The 23,425-nt window shown below is 40.4% G+C and overlaps 1 protein-coding gene across 2 annotated transcripts in view; it reads right to left on the bottom strand.

Annotated features, from left to right (window-relative positions):
- Positions 1–23,425, bottom strand: part of grin2ab (glutamate receptor, ionotropic, N-methyl D-aspartate 2A, b) — a 132,955-nt gene that overhangs the window by 75,709 nt on the left and 33,821 nt on the right. For both annotated transcript variants that reach the window (XM_086082491.1, XM_086082492.1), the window contains 2 exons: positions 15,203–15,427; positions 14,755–14,913 (listed from right to left, as the gene is read on the bottom strand). In XM_086082491.1, the coding sequence (XP_085938617.1) occupies positions 14,755–14,913; positions 15,203–15,427 (384 nt within the window). The remainder of the gene's footprint in view (positions 1–14,754; positions 14,914–15,202; positions 15,428–23,425) is intronic.

Below are 23,425 nucleotides of genomic sequence, written 5' to 3'. Positions count from 1 at the left end.
TGAGATCAATGAAATGCATCAAAGGAAAGTTTGCCCCTGCGAAAGTTTTCTCGGACGTAGACTTGATGCGGACGGGCAGGTCCGTCTGCTGCCTCGTCGGGCATCTCACGGAGCCGCCGCTGATCGGCGCCGACATCTTTCGCTGTCATACTAATATGCCACCTTCCAATTAAGCTTCCTTACTGTCAGCACAGATATATTTCATGTAAATGAATCATCTCTCTGGTTTCCCGCATTAGCGCCGGGCCGCTTCGTTAATATTCCAGCGGCACAGTTTAGTATCAAACTTTTGCGAGGACGTTCCGTCTAGGCGCATCGAAGGCCGTTAACGGAAGGCGGAACTGAGTGCTGACACTTTTTTTGCCATTTCAATGACGGTGATTAGCAGAAAACTTTTTAGAGGAGAGAGAGAGAAAAAAAATACTCAACAACAATGAAATGCCCGGCATACAAATTGAAATTATTTAAATACGACAAAAAGGAAACGACACGAAACACGATATATAAATATTTGGTTAAAACATGCTTTCCATAATTAATAAACGCATGCATTACTCATGTCAAAATCAAACGCAAAATGACAAAAATAAAATAATGCACATATAAATAAGAATATGTAAAAATAAAAATAAAAAAATTAACCAAAAATATGGCACCTTAAACTCATGCGAAAATCTAACTCAAAAGGAGTGTAAGGACAATTAATATCCAATAAAATACGCTAATTAAAATATCTAAGTTTAAATTCAAAATTATTAATCAAATAAAACATGAAATAAGTACAAATAAATGAAATCATGTCAATTAAATCATCTTAATATGTCAAAATCAAACGCAAAATGACAAAAATAAAATAATGCACATATAAATAAGAATATGTAAAAAATAAAAATAAAAAAATTAACCAAAAATATGGCACCTTAAACTCATGCGAAAATCAAACTCAAAAAGAGTCTAAGGACAATTAATATCCAATAAAATACGCTAATTAAAATATCTAAGTTCAAACTCAAAATTATTAATCAAATAAAACATTAAATAAGTACAAATAAATGAAATCATGTCAATTAAATCATCTTAATATGTCAAAATTAAACTCAAAATGAAATAAAATAAATAATAGATTGCCGTAAGACAGAAGTTATAAGTAAAAAAAAAAAAAAAAAAAAAAAAAAAAAAAAATACGCATAACAAAACTTATACATAAGAATACAACTCGAAAACGTCAGCAATCGACGGACGCAGTTCAAATCAATTGATTTTGAAATAAGCATAAACATTGTTAGAGAATTGTGACTTCTGCGGGAGGTTCGGTTTATTATTCAGTGACTAACTTCAATATCCCGCGTCAGGCATCCAAATAAATGCGGTTCTCATTCTACAAAGTTATATTTTTAGCCGACGTAAGCGTCAGCAGGTAACAACTGAAAGATTTAAAGTTGTAAATTGCGACGCTCCTTTTTAACCTGGTTGGCGGAAACAGCCGTCGCACACTTTGGCCGTTATCAGCGACGCCACACGCTCGCTCACAGCGCCACCTGCCAACTTGCACTTTGTATTCATTCATTGACTTTTTTTAAAATATATTTCGTATTTTTGGGGGCCGATAACGCTGGTCCGCAGCTTGCCTCGACCTCGGATGAACTGGGGACACCCGAGTTTCACCACCCAAAGTCTTGGTCTTGACTTGGTTCCGACCCTTAAAGTCCTGGACAAAGTCTTGGTCTTGACTTGGTTCCGACCCTTAAAGTCCTGGACAAAGTCTTGGTCTTGACTTGGTTCCGACCCTTAAAGTCCTGGACAAAGTCTTGGTCTTGACTTGGTTCCGACCCTTAAAGTCCTGGACAAAGTCTTGGTCTTGACTTGGTTCCGACCCTTAAAGTCCTGGACAAAGTCTTGGTCTTGACTTGGTTCCGACCCTTAAAGTCCTGGACAAAGTCTTGGTCTTGACTTGGTTCCGACCCTTAAAGTCCTGGACAAAGTCTTGGTCTTGACTTGGTTCCGACCCTTAAAGTCCTGGACAAAGTCTTGGTCTTGACTTGGTTCCGACCCTTAAAGTCCTGGACAAAGTCTTGGTCTTGACTTGGTTCCGACCCTTAAAGTCCTGGACACGACTTGCAAACTCTTTATCTTGAAAGTCCTGATGATGAGTCGGTCTCAACCTGTCAACGTATGAATCCTGCTCCCTAAATAGGATTCATCCTCTAGAAAGATAGAATTATTGCGATAGATCGATAGATTGAGTTTTTAACCTGTCACGCTCTTGGTTGTGTGTCTGTTTCCTCCCCTCAAGTCTTGGTCTAGACTTTGCCTCTACGCCTCAAAGTCTTGGTCCTGATTCGGCCTCTAACCCTCAAGGTCTCAGTCTTGATTTGACCTGGACCCTTCAAAGTCTTGGTCTAGACTTGGCCTCTACGCCTCAAAGTCTTGGTCCTGATTTGGCCTCTAACCCTCAAGGTCTCAGTCTTGATTTGACCTGGACCCTTCAAAGGTCTTGGTCTAGACTTGGCCTCTACGCCTCAAAGTCTTGGTCCTGATTCGGCCTCTAACTCTCAAGGTCTCAGTCTTGATTTGACCTGGACCCTTCAAAGTCTTGGTCTTGACTTGGCCTCTACGCCTCAAAGTCTTGGTCCTGATTCGGCCTCTAACCCTCAAGGTCTCAGTCTTGATTTGACCTGGACCCTTCAAAGTCTTGGTCTTGATTCGGCCTCTAACTCTCAAGGTCTCAGTCTTGATTTGACCTGGACCCTTCAAAGGTCTTGGTTGAGACTTGGTCTTGACCACTCAAAGTCTTGGTCTTGACTCGGCCTCAACCTTTCAACTTCTTGGTCACAACTCAGTCTCCACCCCTCAAAGTCTTGGTCCTGATTCGGCCTCTAACTCTCAAGGTCTCAGTCTTGATTTGACCTGGACCCTTCAAAGTCTTGGTCTTGACTCGGCCTCAACCTTTCAACTTCTCGGTCTTGATCCTCTAATCACTTGTTGCAACCATTTTAATTCTTGGTCTTGGCACCCCAATCCAAAAGTCTTAGTCTCATCTCTCAAAGTTTTGGTCTCAAGTCACCCTGAAACCCTCACATTTTTGGTCTTGTCCTAAACTCAGTCTAGAACCTTCAAAGTCTTGGTCACAACTCAGTCTCCACCCCTCAAAGTCTTGGTCTTGACACAGCGTTGACCCCTCAAAGATTTGGTCATTAAAGCCTTGGTATCAAATTCATTCTCGACCCTCCAAAGTCTTAATCTTGACTCTGGCTCAACCCCTCAATATATTGGTCTTGACAATCCCCGCCCCCCCCCCCCCCCAAGTCTTGGTTCATGGTCTCTCTTGACTCGGTTTCTACCCCATGCAACATGTTGCAATGAAGCGTTGATGGTGGAAATTTGAGGCAGTAAATTAATTCATTGCACATTTGTGTGTTATCACTCGGGCCACATTTTCGCTGAAAGAACCTGGCATGGCAACTCTGACTTGTTTCTTTATTTATTGTCTTTTTTTTTATTGACTTTATTTACTTTCATTTTTTCGGGAGATAACATTGGTCTCCGGCTCGGATGAACTGCGGGCATCGGAGTTGGCATTTTGCAAACGCTGACAACTTCCCCCACCATGGGCGCGCAGATGCCGGCGTGGATTATTTCCCGGGGGGGCGGAGGGGGGGGGGGGGATTACGCACTGTCACGACGCCTGGCGCATATTCAAGGGGAAAATAAAAAAAAGTGGAGAGAGAGAGCGAGAGAGAAAGGGAGGGAGAAGGTCAAGCCCCCGGAAAGGGCCAGAAAAGTTTGGACTGCCGGTTGAAAAGGGCAAAAAAGAGGAAGTGGACCCAGCCAGCGCCACACGCAGTCTTTGTCAAACATGACGGGTTGTAGCAACAGTGCATGCGTGCAATTGGGCGGAAGGAAAACCGCGGCGAGAAGACAGACGTGAGTGACGGTCTGATTGACCCCATTAAAATTTCGAAAAGGTCTTGGTTTTGTCTCAAACTCACAAAGTTTCTGCCGTCTTGGTCTTGAATATTTGACTGTTGAGGAAATCTGGACCGCTCACCTTAAAAGTCTTGGTCATAACCCGTCCAACTGTTTGTATTGATGCCTTGTTGTTCGTGAAGTACCACTTGATTGTCTTGTGGTCTTGGATTGATTCAGGCTTTTGTCTTGTCTTGGTCTCCCCCCTCCGGCCCGCCCTCACATGACTCCAACCAAACCGTTGCCTCCCAAATGTGCGCATGTGCGGCCGACCGTACCGTTCTCTGGCCCACCCCTCCCAATCGTGCTCAACTGGGGGTTCCCGAACCGGACTCGGGCGCGGATCGATTGCGCTCACACGACCTATTGAACCCGGACTTTAGCAGCAAGCACGCTTGGGCACGGTACAAGGGCCCAAGTGTGAGTGCGCCCTTAAAATCTTTATCTTGACTTTTTTTTTATTTTTATTTTTTTTCTCTTTTTTTCTTTTTTTATAAAGAGCTCAGTATTGTTCAATCGGAAATGTCATCATTATTGCTCTTTATTTTATATATATATATATACATATATATATATATATATATATATATATATATATATATATATACATATATATATATATATATACATATATATATATATATATATATATATATATATATATATAAAAATAAAAAATAATAATAATAATAATAAATAAATAAAATAATAATAATAATATATATATATATATATATATATATATATATATTATTATTTTTAAATTTATTATTATTATTATTATTATTTTTTTTTTTTTTTGTGTGGGTGAGTATGTGTATGTGCGTGCGTGCGTGTGTGCGTGCGTGCGTGCGTGTATTTGTTAGCTCACCAAAAAACCTATTAGAAAAAAATCCCATACCGTTCACCTAAACCGAACACCGCCGTCAGGAGACCCGAGGGGACCAAAGAAAACCAAGGAAGGTGAAATCCAGCATCGGCCAGACACCACCCAACGGGCCACCCACCAGAACTCCTCCCCAACCCAAGAAACATCCAGACCCCCAACAAATCCAATGTTGACTTGGTTTTGACCCATTCAAAGACTCGTCTTGTCTCTGGCACAACCAGTCAAAGTCACACCCATGAAAGTTTTGGTCCTTTTCAGCGGCCCTTCAAAGTCTCGATCTCAATAAACTATAAAGTTTGTGGTCGTAACTCAGTGCCAAACCGTCAAATCATAACTGCCGTTGACTTTGAGACATATTTCCTTAGCAAATACGAGATACGTTTCAAAAGGAGTGATAAGACCTCGACTCGAAGGCCACATCGAAAAAGGGAGACTTAAGGTTACGGAAAAAGTAAATCAACCAAATGAAACTCAACTGAACCGAACCAGACGTAATTATAGCATGAAAGAGTTTCCAACATCCCCCGCGTGACCAAAGGGACTCCCGGGGGGGCCGCCAGACTCCCAAATCACATCATCAGCAGTAGAAACGTGTCGTTCAAGACGCGGCACCGACTCGTGGATCTCGGGGGCCGCAATAAGAGCGTCCCACTTCATGGGTTTCCTTTCTTTGCGTGCAAGTCTGTCCCTCTTCCTTTTGTCCCCTTTCGCTCTTCAATGCGGCCGTGACACAATATTTCAAGTGTCTCTGGTGATGGAGTTCATTAGCGTGCGTCCCTAATGTTGTGTCCCCGAGCATGTGGCTAAAAGCCTGATGGAAGCACTTCGGAGTCGCAGGGAACAGCAGGAGTGGAAAATGCAAAAAGACGTTTGCGTGAATCCTAAATCAGGATGCTTAGCAAAGTCTTGGTCTTGAGTTTCAGTCTTGCTTTGTCTGGAAAGTCTTGGTCTTGACTCTGTCTTGTTGTTTTTGTAAATTCTTGCTGTCTAAAAGTCTTGGCCTTCACCCCGCAAAATCTTGGTCTTCGGACTTGGTCTTGATTCTGTCTCTAACAGTCGAGTCTTTGCTCTCAACTCACCACGTCTCGATCCATGAAACAAAAACAATAAAATAGGTTTTAAAAGTTTTGGTCTTGACTCAGTCTGGACTCTCAATGTCTTTGTCTTGAAAGTATTTCTCTTACATTGGGCTCAATCCCTCAGTCTTGGTCTAAACTAGGTCTTGACAACTCAAAGTCTTGATTTCGACTCTGTCTTGACCCTTAAAAGTCTTGGTCTTGTAAGCCTTGATCTGTACTTGTGAAAATGTGACCTTGACTTTTAAAGTCTTGGTCTTGACTCAATCTGGACTCTCAATGTCTTTGTCTTAAAAGTATTTCTCTTACATTGGACTCAATCCCTCAGTCTTGGTCTAAACTAGGTCTCGACAACTCAAAGTCTTGATTTCGACTCTGTCTTGACCCTTGGAAGTCTTGGTCTTGTAAGCCTTGATCTGTACTTGTGAAAATGTGACCTTGAGTCTCGACTCAGTCTCAACACCCTTTAAAGGCTTCGTCTTGAAAATCTCAATCTTGACCCCTTTTAAGACTTGGTCTAGATTCCATCTCGGCCCATCAAAGTCTTGGTCTTAACTCTGTTATCTATATTTAAGTCCACTTACCAATTCCACCTGCAATCTCCCTTTAAATGTTTTTTTTTTTTTTTAATCCCCGCCAGGCTAAATTTGCATCCCAATTTGCACCGGCGGTCTCTGATTGCTCATGAAGTATTCATCATGGCAGGAGCACGTCGCAAATGAAACGGCGTGACTTGACCTTTGGCGACGGGGAACTCGACGGCGTGACGGAGAGCCGCTGAGGAAAAATCATTTTTTTCTCAAATGACAGCTGATTTAATCAAGATAAAAATCCATGCGCTTTAAATTAATCAGTGTTGTTGTGTCGGACACACGCACACGCACACACACGCACACACACACACATTTATTATAACCGCCACTTTGCACAGTAGAAAAAAAAAGCGACTGTAAACAATCCACCCCCCCCCCCCCCAAAAAAAAAAAAAAGTCTTACAATAGCCTTTAAACCGTAGTGACGCGGGGCCGAGTCTGTTAGTGGAACCCGAAGCTTAATTGTCAGCAATCAGCGGAGCTCCATTAGAGTTCAGCTCGCAAGCTGCCCAGACGGGCTGCAGAAGAAAAGGGAGAGACGCTTATATATTTCACGACAACGATAATCGGTCGTCTCGAGTCACATTATTTGGTTGCAGTCGGCTGGGCTGCAATAAAAGTTCATGTTTAATTGTTGCTCTAATTTGTTATTGGAATAAAGATTTAATTTCAACAAACAATGACAAATGAGTCCATAAGTCATTTCAATTTTCCCAGTAGAGCTTTTTCAAATGTCCGCCGGCTCAATAAACAACATTTTGTCTTTCGAGATGACGCTACTTGAGATAAAATGGTTGCTTCGGCTCAAATAGTGGATTACAATATTTAAAGATTGGCTGTTTAAGCTCTTCTTTTTTTTTTTTGGTATAGTCTTTATTTTGCGATTTGGATGATTCCATTTGTTTGTGACAGGGAGAATCAGTTCATACGATTGGCTAGCTAACTAGTAACTAGCTGTTCTGTGTTGGAAGGTGCGCTGGCTAAAGACGTAGCCTGCTTTGTTAGCTTCTCGTGCTTGCCACATTTCGTACCCAAATTCACAGGTCGGGTCACTGCGGAACTTTGGCGGTACCGGCGTAGCCTGTACTGGCTTGCTAGCTCATGCTACATGCTATATAGCAGTTTTGTGTAAGACGTATGCACTGGATAAATTCAGACTGCTAATTTAGCTACCGGCTAGCGCGCTAGCCACTGTGCATAGTACAGCAGTTAACAGAATTTTTGTGATATCGGTGTGGGCTACTCTAACGTGCTAGCTTGTGCTAGCTAGATGTGTTAGCTTCTCGTGCTTGCCACATTTCGTACCCAAATTCACAGGTCGGGTCACTGCGGAACTTTGGCGGTACCGGCGTAGCCTGTACTGGCTTGCTAGCTCATGCTACATGCTATATAGCAGTTTTGTGTAAGACGTATGCACTGGATAAATTCAGACTGCTAATTCAGCTACCGGCTAGCGTGCTAGCCACTGTGCATAGTACAGCAGTTAACAGAATTTTAGTGATATCGGTGTGGGCTACTCTAACGTGCTAGCTTGTGCTAGCGAGATGTGTTAGCTTCTCGAGCTAGCCACCCGCCACATGCTTGCCACATGCATTACCAAAACTTGGGACGTTTTTTGATGCATTTTGCATGTTGAGTTCTATTTTTAGATCATGCAGCAGGCCAAAGAGAAGCGCACAGCGGGTAAATGTCCCCCAGGTCGGACTTTGGACAGGCCTGGTGGAAAGATTAGAAGAAGCGGAATAATACGCAATCTTTTGAAATCGGTTCAGCCAACGCCTCGAGCGTCTTCTTTTCCTCCGAGTGTCCGAGCAGTCGCGTCTTCGCTTTGATTCGTACGGGATCGTTATTATTCCCGCTATTATTCTTGCCGGGGTGTTTCATTATCTCGCCGCTGTCCCACGCCATTTTGGTACGAGGCCCTCCGGTGAGGCGACGGCGGGATTCAATCAAAGTCCTTTTTCCATATTCGCTGAGCTGCCGTCTGGATACAAGACTGATAAAAACTCTTGTTGACTTTATAGCAGCGTCTTTGACTTGAACATTTTAACTCTTAAGGGCCGTTTGCATCTAAATATGGAGCATTAGATGGACGTACATTAAATGACTCAAATTTGTTACATTAAAGGTGTGCGTAATCTGAAAAGAAGATGAAGCCTTATTTTACAAGAACAAAGTCACTATGTTATGAGATTTTTTTTTTTTTAATATTTCTGGAAAGAGGTCATAACATCATGAAGGGAAAAAAGCCAACTTCATACCAATAAAGTCACTAAAAAAATTGAATAAAGTTGGAATTTTACAGAAAGAAAAACATAAAGCTACATGACAAAAAATAAAATCGAAATTTTACGAGTGAGAAAATGTGATATTTCAGGAATACAGACAAAATTTAGGAGGTTTTAAAACAACAACTAATTCTAGGAAACTTAAATTGCATTAAATTTAATAAAAATAAAAATAAAAAGTGATAATATTACGAGGAAAAACATTTTATGGCAAAGTATTACATTACTGAAAAGTAATGTGAGATTTAAAAAAAATGCAACTTTAATAGTATAATATTATTATTATTATATTAAGGAATAAAATCAACATTTTATGTTACACAAAATGAATGAGAAGAAACATGATATGTGAATATGTTCCAAGCGTTTTAGACAAAACCCTGAAAGTGACGTCTTGCCACCTGACCCCCCCCCCCCCCCCTAACCCCCCCCTCCAGTTCAATCGAAAGCCTTTTATTTATTTATTTGTTGCACATTTTGGCCTTCTAGCTCCTTCGTGATGATGAGATTCGTGTTTTTTTTCCTGGGAGAGTGCTGACGCTGCCGTCACTTTCCAAAGCGGAAGACGAAAAAAAGTGGTCATGAAAAGCAACAATTGGGAGAGAAAAAAGGGGAGCTTCTCTCGCAGCGGCAGACGCAACAGAGACGATTTTCGGTGGCGCTTTCACGAAGGACTACAGAAATCAGAGATGAACTATCATTGAGAGGCTGAAATCAGAGGATTTGGATCATATGAAATCAAACGGTGATTACGCCGTTATTAAAATAGTTGCTGATTCATTTGAAAATCGGTTTGATTGACAATTAATCGAATCATTTTGACACTTCTACTACATGAGACTCTTGCCCATTTTGGCTTCTTATTTGTTTTCTACTGTTTTATGTTCAATGTTTGTCTATGTACATTACACATTGCATCGACGTGTCGAATAATTGACTCGTCAACCTAACAACTCCGCACTGACATGTTTTTTTTTTTTTTAAGAGCTCAGTATTGTTCATTCGGAAATGTCATCATCATTGCTCTTTATTTATTTATTTTTTTTTTGTGTATGTGCGTGCATGCGTGTGTGTGTGCGTGCGTGCGTGCGTGTATTTGTTTCTTTTTTTTTTATAAAGAGCTCAGTATTGTTCATTCGGATATGTCATCATCATTGCTCTTTATTTTATTTTTTTATATATATATATATATATATTTTTTATATATATATATATATATATTTATTTATTTATTTTTTGTGTGTGTGTGGGTGAGTATGTGTATGTGCGTGCGTGCGTGCGCGCGTGCGTGCGTGTATTTGTTAGCTCACCAAAAAACCTATTAGAAAAAATCTCATACCGTTCACCTAAACCGAACACCGCCGTCAGGAGACCCGAGGAAGGACCAAAGAAAACCAAGGAAGGTGAAATACAGCACCGACCTCAAAAAATAAAAAAAAATAAAAAATAAAAAAAACTCCGTACTGACAGTTACAGCTTAAAGACAATTAATTGTCGATCCCGTTTTGGCAACATGGAGGCTTCACTAAAATTGACAGGTGACCCCAGTTAACGACATGTAAAAGCAGTGCTTATCGAAAAATCCAAATTTGTGCCGCCAAAAGAGGTTAACCATGGAACCAAGTCAAAAAAAAAAAAGACAATCTTTTGTTTCACACAAAAGCGCCCCAAGTGCGGAGCAGCGCCAAAAGCAAGACTCTGTAAACCTCGAGAGCGAGCGTTCGGATACGCGCGGTACGGCGGCGTCGCTTCTTCTCCGGAGCGGGTGTTAAATATTAAAAGCCACTGCAAATGGCCCCGACCGATGTGGGCCATCCCAGGCGAGGCGCACGTACCTAGCGCCCCGCCTCCCCCCCGTAAACAACCGCGAAGATGCGCCGGATGGCGAGGGGGTTGGCGGGTTAGCAGAAGGGCTTGGCGTCCCACGACACGGTAGGAACGACGGCCATGTTTAATTCACAGCCTTCCATTTCCACGTCGTCGCGCGCTGGTGCTACACGCCGTGTGACCCGCAAACCCCCCCGCCGGCAGCGGCAGAAGAGAGCGCCGCAACATTTTTCTGATTTCCCAAAGCGACCCCCCGCATGTAATGGAAGTACAACATTCCCGACTAATCTGGCCGTCTCCCGTGGCCTTTCTCCGTGTTCATTCCGTGACAACAGCAGACCCAATTCACACAAATTAGCCTTACACCAAATGACGAGGAGGCAGAAAAGTGCTCCGTTGTTGTTTTTTTTATTTACCTCTGCAGAGATGCGTATTGCATTCACTTAAAAAAAATAAAAATGGCCTGTTTTTCGGGCTAATTTTTTTTTTTTGGGGGGGGGGGCTTTGTTTTTTTGAGTAATTTGTTTTAATTTTCTGTATTTCTTAATAAAAATAATTATAATTAAAATAGTCAGAAAAACAGGGGGACATTTTTTTTTAAACACACACACAAAAGAAAATATTCCAAAAAACTGAGCTGAGTTTTTTTTGTTTTTTTACCTCTGAACTCCAAGTGACTTGTTGCAGACTCACTAATAGCAGTTAAAAAAAAATACTCAGAAAAACTGAATGTAAAACACGGGGAAAATTACTCAGAAAAAAAGGGGAAAAAATATTCTGAAAAACGGGAACATTTTGTTTTTTTTAAACAGGAAAAAATACTCAGTAAAACAGAAAAAAACATATTCAGAAAAACAGAACATTTTAAAAAATACTCCAAAAAACAAAGCTCCCCAAAGAAATTAGTCAGAATATTTTTTTTTCTCAAGTGAATGCAATACGCTTCCGTAATAAGCCTACGTACAAAGAGTAAAATTAAAAATAATACAAGAATACACAAGAATAAATAATTCCACAAAATCTTAACTGTACTGTACGGCAAGTCACCTTTTTGATTTTAGCTGTTATTTTGTGTACTTAAAATTTGTATGTATTTATGTATTCATGTATGCAGCCTATTTATTCAACGTTGCACAAAATTTTATATTGAATAAACATAAATAAATACGGCTACAAAATGTTTATTTTTAAAATATCCTTTAAAAAAAAAGTCTAAAATTGAATGCACAAACCAAACAATGCCGCAAAATTTGATATTGATCAAAAAAAGACCAACAAATTATATTATTTTGTGATTTATTAATTTTAATAAAAGATCCCCAAATAATGAAAGAAAGAAAGAAAGTATTCTGACATTAAATGGACAAGTGCACTTTTGAACGAGTAACATCAAAGTCAGACATTGATTGCAGAAAAAGTTACGTAAAAAAAAGAATCTTTTAAATGTAAAATCAAAATCCATTTTTCACTAAAACAAAAGTCATTGATCAAACAAGAATGAGCCATAAATTTGGACTTTGGGAAATTTTATCTGAAAAAAAAAAACCAAAGTCTGGCATTGAATGGACAAACTTTTTAAAAAATCCAACAAATTGGATGATCTAAAAAAATATATATATTTATTTACAAATAAAAACCAAATCTAAAATTGAAACCACAAAAGCTAATGTTACAAAAAGGTAATTACAAATGTTCAAAAATCTCCAAAGGATCTTTTATTTATTTATTTATTTATATAAGTCTGACATGAGATGCATATTACTGGTAAATATTTTTGTAAGACACATTTTCAAGTTTTGTGCAACTTTCCACGATTTTCTTGACATTGTTGCTGTAAACATTGCGAGTTGCAAATTGCCTCAACTGTGATACAAAGTGGCACTTGGACATGAACCGGCAGTCAAGTTTACATTTCAGGCAGCACAAATCCGTCCTCGCACCAAAAGTGTTTCGCACTTGCACCGCCCACACGCACCTACACTGCAGTACATACGTGGATTCTTTTCCTTTTTTTTCCCTTTTTGCCTGCTGTCTGCATGTTCTTGGCAGCGTCTCTCGCCTTCTGCTTCTCCATCCCCGACATGACGGAACGCTCGAGCGCGACGCTTCCCGTCTATGCAGTTTTGTTTCGTGCAATGCAGGTTTTTTTTTTTTTTTTTTTTTTTTTTTTTTAAATGTGAACTGAGAGAGTCCGCTGGGGTTTCTTTGGTTTCTGCATGCCGGATTATGGAGCGTCACACCAAAATTATTCTCTGCACAGAAACATTTAAAGTATGATAGGCTAATCGTTTATTGTCTAAATAGAGGGATTCAAATGGAGAACACAACGGCAGGCACACAAGATAAGCGGCATTGTCTTGCTATATCGCTAGCGTGGGAGCGAAACTGACTCTTAGTCAGTCCACGTGTGCGTTATTTTTGAAAACGATACAAATAAAGTGTTGAAAAAGGCGTGCTCTCTCAGACCATGCAAAATTTGAACAAACGTATCGTTTTTTTTATTTTTTTCGTTAATATTGTGATCAATATTGGGTTTGTGGAATATTAATTAAGCAGAAAGCGCCACAACTTGGACCTGCTTTTCACTGGTCTATATATATATATATTTATTTATTTATATTTTTTTGTTAGTTTTTTGTTTTTTTTAAGCTGTTAGTGTAGAAGGTTTGGGTATCCTTTCACAATTGATCCCAGTTTTCATTTCTTCCTCCATCCTCAGTGACATCCTTCACCCTGATTGTCAATGCAGTCAATCCTCACATGTGACTTCTTATTACACTGAAGCTCAAGTGAAAAAAGAACATTTGTTGGCCGCAGGGAGAAAATAGCAAAGAAATGACTGAGGCAGACGTTTGTTTTCAAGAAAAACACTGCCTTTTTTTTTTTTTTGTGTGTGTGTGTGTGAAAGGTAAACAGTGTGGCGCTAATTAGGCTTTGAGCGCGGTGACAAGGAACATTATCTCTTTCGGTCCGCCATCGACATCCAGTTGAAGCCCATCGAGCCGGCAATACACCCGCAGTGATTTACTGCCCGTCTGGTGGGCGGCCAATCTCTGCTGTTTCGTTGCAGGTTTGCAGAAAGATATTGGAGGTGTTCACTTAGCTTGTTAAATGGCACGTCGGCATCCGCGCTTCGCACAATTGATTCATTTTCCCCGTCATTATTTACCTGACGGGGCGTTTAAAAGCCGCTGACCTTCACGTGGCCGACCTACGGTCGCCGTCTCCGTGCTGATCTTAAGAAGGTTGTCATTTAAAAGGCCAAGTTCAAGTTGGGATTTTGTAAACAATTTTCTTTCTGGGTTTTGTTTTTAGCTTAATCGCAAGTGCCTTTTTTGGAAGAGTAGTCGTTGCACTTAACAACATGATATTTGGTAGACTTTTTGATAGTCTATCAGACAGTAGACCGCCACACAAAAAAAGCCTCAAAAGCTTGCCCAAAAGTAGACAGGAGCCAGCCATTTTGTTGTATAGCTTCCCAGAATTGGACCTAGCCCCTAATATAGCAACAAGAAATTTGTTAGGCAAGTCTATCATGAGTAGACCCACAATAAAGCCTGAAAGTCTTCCATTTTGGTTTCCAACAACCTTTTTGGCTCGGTATCACTATCTGGAATCTTAAAAAGAATTCAGCCGAAATTTGGTTAGGCATGTTTATCCAGACCAACCCACAAAAAAAGTCTTAAGAAGCTATGCCAGAAAAGCACCCTTTTTTTTGTTTTTTTAAACAAGAATTCCTCCCAAGAGTTTCACTTTTCAATGCGAATGTTGGTAAGCGTGTCTATCATGAGTAGACCCACAAAAACAAAATCTCAAACAGCCATGCCTGAAAAGACGCAAAAAAAGTCTGCCATTTTGTTCCAAAGCAGAACGTCATTTTAACCATTTCCAAGCATCCTTCAGCCAATTTTGAAATGCTAAGGCTAATTTCAAACCTTACCTCAAAACCACAATCCTGCCCATTTAGTCTTATATTCCATTGAAACACTCGCATCATTTTCAAATACTGCCACATTCTTCTCCTGTTTCAAGCGCTAACATTTCTTTCCATGAAACAAACTTCGACAAAGTCGCCAACAGTTCGTCGTCGTCAAGCAGCCGCGTCGCTCACTCACCTTGTCGGCCATGATCATGCAGGAGCCTCCGTGCACGCCCAGCACAGGAAGTTGGGTCTGCACGGACAGGAAGTCGAGAATCTGAGAGATGGCCTCGTGGTCGGTGCCGTCGGCGAACACGATGCCGTGGAGCCGAGAACGCGACAGCAACTCGCATACCTTGGAAAACAGAAAAAAGACATTTTAGGTGAGCCGCAAATAGTTTGAATCGCATTTCAAATGGAAAGTATTCCTTAGCGGTTGTTTTCGCTCTCTCACTGTCAAGAAATGGGAGATTAACGTCAAACGTTGCTTTCTTGCAACCACGTGACCATAATTAGCCAATCGAACCACCCAGAAGAAATTTGCAGGATTTCAAGACACAAAGTCTAAAAGCAAAATTTTTTTTTACTCCTTTTTTTGCTGTGTACTCCGCAAACTAAAACCCGACAGCGGCACTCCCTCTCACCTGTGTAATGACAGACTTGGGGTCGGTCTGGTTGATCCTTAAGGGCACCACCGATACGTCCAGGGCGTCGTCGGGGCTCTGTGGATGACGCAGCTCCTCGTCCGGGACCAGTCGGGTCTGACCCATCACCACGCCCACGCTGAGCCCCGGAGGCTTCTGGGACGCGGCCGGTGATGTCCAGTGCAGGAGTAGCAGCAGAACCCACACCACCGCAGACATCGTACCCTGAACACACAAAGAACACGTCGTTAATACATACGGGTCATTTTCATAATTTCATCAATAACGGTGAAGGTAAATGTAAAAAAAACACATACACACATTTAGCAGTGTTTTTTTTTTTTTGCATTAAGGTCATCCTTATTGACAGCGCAAATGGTGATGGCCACTGAAACACACTTCTTATATAACAGTGAAGACAACAGTACATAATAAAAATAAGCAAAAAAAAATCATATGAATTTCCTAATGCTGTCCTTCAAACTATACAAATACATAAATGATCTTAACTTCTCATTGAACCGAGGGCGGAAAAAATTATAATTTGATTATTTTGGCAATCATTTAAATCACGATAATTTTTTGGTATAAAACAATTATTCAGACCAATTAAAATAAAATAGAAACATTATAATTATGTACGTTCCTTTTGGACCAAACAGAATTTATCATAATATATATTTATTTATTTATGTTGGCAAAAACTTGAAGTTGGAGTGCAGCATGTGCACTCTGCAGTTGGACGATCCTTTATTGTTTGGTACAAAACAAGGAAATGTTTAAACGTAAAAAAAAAAAAAAAACCTAATAAAAAATATACATTTACGACTAAATTCAAATTAATTATGCTAGTTCCTTTTGGATGAAACAATTTTATTAAATGTGTTATTTAAAAAATCCAAAAAAGGTGCAACTAAATTTAATCAAAACAAAAATTAACAGTAATAATCTTTTCTTTTCTTCTTTTTTTTTTTTACAAATATGCAGATTTTGTAATTGTGGAATCTAATAATTAAAATTGTAATTGAATTTTGATTAATTGCACAGCCCTAATTGAACCCATTAGACTCTTGTCTTTATACAATAATAATAATAATAATAATAATAATAATAATAATAATAATAATAATAATAATAATAATAATAATAATAATAATAATAATAATCTTGAGTGACACAAGCGGACCATTTGTAAAAGAACCAAAAAGAAAGAAAGCAAATAAACTGATCAGGTATTTTAGATCCAAAATCAGGTAACGGTGTCGGAATGACAACACTTTTGCAGAGAGCAAAAGTCATGGGACGGTTGGCTCCTCCGCTGTTCAATGTATGGCGGCCAATGGAAAGGCTTCCCTTGTATTGATTGACGTGCCGGCTGACAAGTGCATCGGGATGACATGATGGACAACGACCCGAAGCATATTGCCAAAAACCAACCGATGAGTTTTTGAAGGAAAAGGGATCCAAAGGCCAAGTCCATTTTGACCCGAATCCAACTGAGCTTGCATTTCACTTGCTGAGGACGGGAAACGACGCCAGGACCCAACAAGCGGGAAGTGGCGGCGGCAGAGCATCACTCAGGAAAGAAATCCAGCGTCTGGTGATGTCATCGACGCGTTCCATAATTGACTTTGGGTCCGTCGGCATGAAGAAGATGAGAAGACGACCCCTGGAGCGCACGAGGCTGTGACTCACTTTGATATAACAGCTATGAGGTCGGAAGGATAAACAGCGTGCCGCCGACGCCTCTTCATGGGCAACTTTTGCCGTAAATGGCACCTTTTGCCAAGATAATGACACGTTAGCTCTGATTGATGCTGTTGCGCGGCTCCGAATCAACAAACTGTCTCAGCCGGGCAACACAATGAAAGGTAGAAAATTGGCACAAAATCTTATTACGCCCTTAACTGGTCGCCAGCCAATCACAGGACACATTAAGACAAACAAGCGGACCCCACTCACATTCACGTCTCTCTGGACAATCTCTTGGACGCAAACTTCGCGCGGATGTCTTAACGGAGATTCAAACTTGGACCTCCTGACTGTGAGGCATATGTACCGACCACTACGCCACCATGTGAACCTGTCTTGAAACCCTACTCTGAAACACCCGACCCAGGTTTAAACTCGACAACTCATTTGAAACCCTAACCCGCTTTTGTAACACTAGCCTTAGCTTGAAACCCAACTTTGAAACCTTAACCCCGGGCTGAAAATCTAGTTTCAAACCCTAACCCGGCCGGGGCTTGAAACCTTAATTTAAAACTGTAACCAAAGCCTGAAACCTCAATTTCAAACCCTAATCCCTTTTTTAAACCCTAACCTATGCTTGAAACCCTAATTTTAAAGCGTTAGCCCATCCTTGAAAGCATTTTTTTTTAAATCCTAACCCCAGCTTGAAACAAGGGATGTTTGATAACACTTTTTTTTTTCAGACCGATACAAGTATGATTATTCACTCTTTGAGTACTCACCAAATACTGAATAACGATAACTCTGAAAAAAAAAAGTGAATAAAGATCTTTCTTTCTGCAAAGAGTATAGCGCCAACTACTGCCGAGGAAGACATACTTAATGATTTTTTTGTTTTGCCTTAAGTATCGGTAGCTGGTATTGCCATCATGAGTACACGATACCTTAAAATAAAGCCTGGTATTGGTAATCACCAAGGCTTGAAAACAGATTTAAAGACGCAAACCAGGCTTGAAACCCTCATTTGAAACCTCAAGCCCTTTTTGAAAAGCTGCTTTGAAACCCAAATTTTGAAAACTACACCCTTGTTTGAAATCCTAACCTAGGCTTGAAACCTTAATTGAAAACCCTAAGCCAATCTTTAAACCAAACTTGAAACCTTAGTTTGGAACCCAAATCCGAGCTTGAAGCCCTAACTTTGGTGATTGCAATTCCAATGGTGGGGAGGTTGTGGAAAACGTTTGGTGTGGGCATCATCGCCCACCTGTGGCCGAAAGGTCCAAAAAAAACTCCTCTTTCTTTGTTTGTTGCAAACCCTCTGACGCGCTTTTCCACTTGGCCCAAAGACAAGTTCGAGAGAAGCAGATGCGCGGAGTAATAAATGCGCCGCGAAAAGGCCCGTTGGCGCAACCAGAGCTAATGAAGACGCCACAACAACGCCGCTTTGCATCTCGGCCAATTTCCGACAACGCCGCTGTCCGGTCGAGCCCGACAAGAAAACCCAAAGGGGAAACATCGAATCTGTGATCTTTTTTTCTTTCTTTCTTCCTCCCTTGCTAACTTGGTCAAATGAGCGCTTCTTATTCTGCTTCTATCACTGCAACGCGTCTTTCTGACCAATTTTGCACGCGTTTGTTATTCTTGTCATCTCGCACCCGGCCGAATCAGGCCACACTGAGTGGGTAAAGAACCCGGCTCTGACGGATGGCCGCCCGCAGACGAGGCCCGCGGCCTTTGCACCACTTAGCGTACGTCGCTAAATCACACAGAGCGACGCTCGCGTCCCTGACAATTAGTGTCAGCTTCACCCCGACGGCTCAAGATTACGCTAACTTTTATCCTGCCCTGGAGTTAGCATGCTGGCTAACTGGCTTGAAACCCGACTTTCAAACACTGAGCCTGTCAACAAAACCTCATTTGAAACCCTACCCTTGACTCAAAACCAAGTCAAGTCAAGTCGAGGGCAATATTAATAAAAATAAATAAAATAAAATAAATAAAACTGAAACAATAACCCTGTATTGAAACCCTACTTTTAAACCCTTGGAAGCCTAAGTTTATCTTGAAAACCTAACTTGAAACCTTAAAACCCTGTGTTGAATCCTTATTTTCGAACCCTGTCTCAAAGCCCTGCTTTAAAATACAAAGGCTTTAAACTCTTGGCTTGAAACCCTACTTTGATATTCCAATGTGTCTTGAAACCCTAACCCTGGCACAAAACCTTACTTTCAAACGGTTAGCATATCTTGAAACTCTCCTTTGGAACTCTCCTTTGACACCTTAAACTGGCCTAACCCTATTCCTGTCTTGAAACTGACACCCTACGGTCCAAGGTCCTACTTGGAGGAAAGGAGTTACTTTGTGACCATTGGAAATTTGGAATCTGATGGAATGGCCATGACATGTGGGGTCCCTCAAGGGTCAGTCCTTGGACCCCTGTTGTTCAGTCTACCGTTGGGTCAAATGCTTCAGAACGCCAATGTTGACTATCATAGCTATGCAGATGACGCACAACTTTATTTATCAACGTCCCCAGTTGGTTAAAAATATTGTCACTCACTAGAGCAAATTAACAACCGGATGAACCAAAATTTCTTTAAGCTAAATGAAAACAAAACTGAGGCCATTGTTTTTTCGGCAATAAAGAAAAGAGGATTGCTGTTAGAAAACACATTCCTTTGATTAAGGTATTTTCGGCAGTTTTAAATCATGTGTTTTCTCTTTTAATTATTATTATTATTATTATTTCAAACTTCCTTACACAAATTTTTTTTAATGTTTGCTGTATAATGCTTTAAAATGTTCTTTTAATACATTTTCTAACCTACTTTTGTTTTCTTGCTCTGTTAATTACTGTTTGTGGTTTCCTTGTGTTAAGCACATTGAGCTGCCTTGTGTATGAAATGCGCAACAAAAATAACCAAAGCAGTCGGCGATTTCTGGACCAGTAGCAGAATTTTCAACTCAGTTCTACAGCTGACCCGGGAGCTTGTGGAAAACCTTTCGGACTGGATTCTGAAGTCGGTGCGTGCAATCGGTCTATTCAGTCGCATCATGTCGAGTCATGGAAGTTAATTTCTTCCGCCGTATGCTCCGCTGCGGCGCCGCGTTTGTGATCATTCAAATGCGTTTGGCTTAAGAGTACAGTTTTGCCTCCCGGCGGTGAAAATTAGCGGCCGAGCAAATTTGGCGAGAAAGATGACGCTCAGTCAAAAAACGCCGGAAGACGAGGGACGGCATTAGCGGCAACGGCGGCAGCTGGAGCGGGAAGAAATCAGACGACATGATTGCTCAGCGTGAGCCCAACCCCGGGCTTTGTTTCCCCCCCCCCCCGCCGCGCTCCAGCGCATTTTTTGGTTCAGCGCCGTTAGCCTTAACTCCGACCGGATAACGCGCTGGCTGCAACGTATCGGTCCAAAATGTCATTATTTCATTTGCGGCCGCTCAAGCGCTTTCATTGGGCTATGAATTCCAAATCGGGCGCGAGGTTGCCCCCCCCCCCCAAAAAAAAAAAAATCCTTCAGTGAAAGTCTTGCCCTTTAAAAACTTTCTTTGTGCATCATAATCAAGACTCTGCAGCTATTGCATGCTGGGAGTTCACCCATTGCTTGCCCTCTCATTGAATCCAACAAGAAAAAAAACCGTCATATATGAACAGTCTATTTAAGGGGAGGCATTTATTTGTACGTTTTTATTTAACAATATCTGAAAGACAGTTTACTCTCATGTCTAAACGTGTAAAACAGTCACTGAACTGAGGTCATTACATTTGCCGCCATATTTTTTTTTGTTGATTTCAGGGAGGCATTTTATTTGAGTCGTTTTGCAATCTGACAAATGAAGTCTTTCATGCTCATGTGAGAATTATGAGATTATGTTCCTTGAGGGAGAAAAATAATTTATTTCAGGGAGGCATTTATTTACACTATTAATTAATTAATCACAATAAATTATCGCATTAATCATGAATTAACGCAGATTAATGGAACTATTAATGTTGACCATAGATTAGCCTTTAGCGCGACAGCGCGATGGCTACGTTTAAGGTAGCACAGGTTGTGTTTGAGCAATAGACATCATTTCATGCATTAAAATAAAGCATTTAATGAATGTTTGCATATCACATTGTCAACATTTTGGGGTCATTTTTTTCCATTTTAAATTATGCAAGTAATTAACTGAAATTTGGCGGGGAAAAAATGTAGAAAAAAAAGGCTTTTTTTATTAAGCGATTAATCGTGATTAATCAAAATTCTAAGATGTGATTAATCTGATTAAAACATTTAATCGTTTGATAGCTCTAATTTATATATAATGTTTTTTTTAATTTCCAGGTTGGAAATAATAAATATGTGAGGTAGGCATTGATTGGTACCGCTGACATGTATGAAAATTGATCAATTAAACTAATTAATAAAAAAAATATATATATAATTATAATTATAATATTTGTTGGCTTTGTTCCCCCTGCCCCCATTTTCCCTTTGTAGAAAACATATATTGAATGTTTATCAATTGTTTAAAAATTTTAGGGGGTTTTATGCATTCCAATGGGCATCAATTATACGCTGACTTTCACTATTTGGGGGGTCGGTTACTGTTTTTAGACTAGAGGGAGCACAAACTCTTTATTCTCGTAAAAAACAAAAATGGCGGTGAAGCATAAAAGGACAGTAGCGCCTGAACCCCTTTTTTTTTGCCGCCATCCTCAAACGCTTTGATTTAATTTGGTGTGTTAATCCTCCCCCCCCCCCCCCCCCTGGGCAGCCCCCGATTCCAAACGCTTGACACTCATCAGATTTATGCGCATATCCGCGCTCTCAATCTGCATGAAATGAGCGTCGGAATTAGCGGCTAATTATCAGTAAACAGGAAGTGAAACGGGAGCTAAAATGAGAGCGAGGCATCAAGCCCAAAAAGAAAGAGATCAGGAAGCATTTGATGACGCGCCGTCCCTTGTTGTCATGCTAATTGAAGTCCTGGCGACGGAGCCAACGCAGCGGGATTCATTAAACATATAAGAGCAAGACAGCCATCTTCTTGAGAAAAGAAAAAAAAAAAGAAGTCCCCGGGCTTGTGCGGCAAGTGCAGCACTTTTGTCAAAAAAGCGGCCCCCGCAGCGGACCAGGCCTCTTCAACGCGATCCTCAATCTTGTCATCTCCGAAGCGACGGCTCTTCTTCTTTCTTTCTTTTCTTTTTTTTTTTTTAATGCTAAATGCATTTGCATGTCGAAGACGAGCGCGCGCTCCACTGATGGCGTGCGAGCCGCGTCTCGGATGACAGGAAAAACTTCCGGGCCGGTTGCTTGATAAATAGCACGCATGCTATGTTGTGCGTTTGCTGAACAACAACAACAACAACAATTGGATGACATGAGCAAAGTCGGAGGTCTTGTCCCGATTAGTCAATGGCCAGTGGCTAATTCAAAGCCAAGAGAGGAACGAAGCCCGGATGGCGAAGAGGGCCGACAATGAATCAAATTCAAATCGGCATCACAATGCAGTAAAATGCTGTTTTCAAATGTAAATGACATTTTGTAATGTAGCTAAAAATAGACATTTGGGTGTTAATATTAAAGGGTGATGTATATGCTTTTTGAATTTGAGTGTGTATTTGTTTATGTGTTTAACATAGATTGTTGTTGTTTTTTGTACATGATTGTATATATCATTAGCCGTATTGATTAAGTACGGTTGGCAAACTAGGGAATTTGATACTGCATAAAAACTCACAATATTGCACGCACGCACATACACATACTCACCCACACACACACACACAAAAAAAATAAAATAAAAATAAAAATAAATAAAAATAAAAGAGCAATGATGATGACATTTCCGAATGAACAATACTGAGCTCTTAAAAAAAAAAAAAAAAAAAACAATATTGTGTAAAAAGAAAAAAAACTTTATAAAAAATAAAAACCTCAATATTGCATTTTGAAAAAGAAATAGACTTGGCCAGTCATTTTATTTCATTGTCATTTTAAAGCATTTGCTCCTAAAAAGGTATAAATATGTTCTACTTTAAATATTACCAGTGTCCCAAATACGTACTTATACTTTTTTTAATGCGAGAGCATACAGAAGGCTTTGATGCAGCCTCTCAACTGCAAAGAACGATTGAAGAAATGGTAGTTATGACAAACGCGGCCTGCAGATGGCAGCAGAGTATAAGAGATCAACCAGGCTACGTTGCAAAGAGCTATTTTCCCCACTGTTTTAATTTGATTTGTGAATGGTGATGAAACGTAGCTATATTCTAATGCTAAATGGAAACTACTTATTTTTTCCTGATGAAAGAAGAGGCTCTAATCTTTCTTTTGCTAAGTTCCGTGTTTTTTATAGCAATAGAACACAATATGCTGTGGGCCTTGCAGAATCAGTCAAAATCCAGTAAAACAGCCGGGGAGCGAAGGGGGTTGCTTCAGTGACAATGACTGCGAGTCAATGAGTTAATATCACGATATTGTCGTTACCGTGACATCAGCCAATCTGCCCCTATTAAAAAAAAGATATAGTCAAACA

The sequence above is a fragment of the Leptonotus elevatus genome, chromosome 8 (assembly GCF_054856555.1).
Source record: "Leptonotus elevatus isolate MCC_2025b chromosome 8, RoL_Lele_1.0, whole genome shotgun sequence".
In the NCBI taxonomy this organism is placed as follows: domain Eukaryota; kingdom Metazoa; phylum Chordata; class Actinopteri; order Syngnathiformes; family Syngnathidae; genus Leptonotus; species Leptonotus elevatus.
Note: the sequence above shows the minus strand (reverse complement) of the source record. Positions and strands in the feature narration are given on the sequence as shown.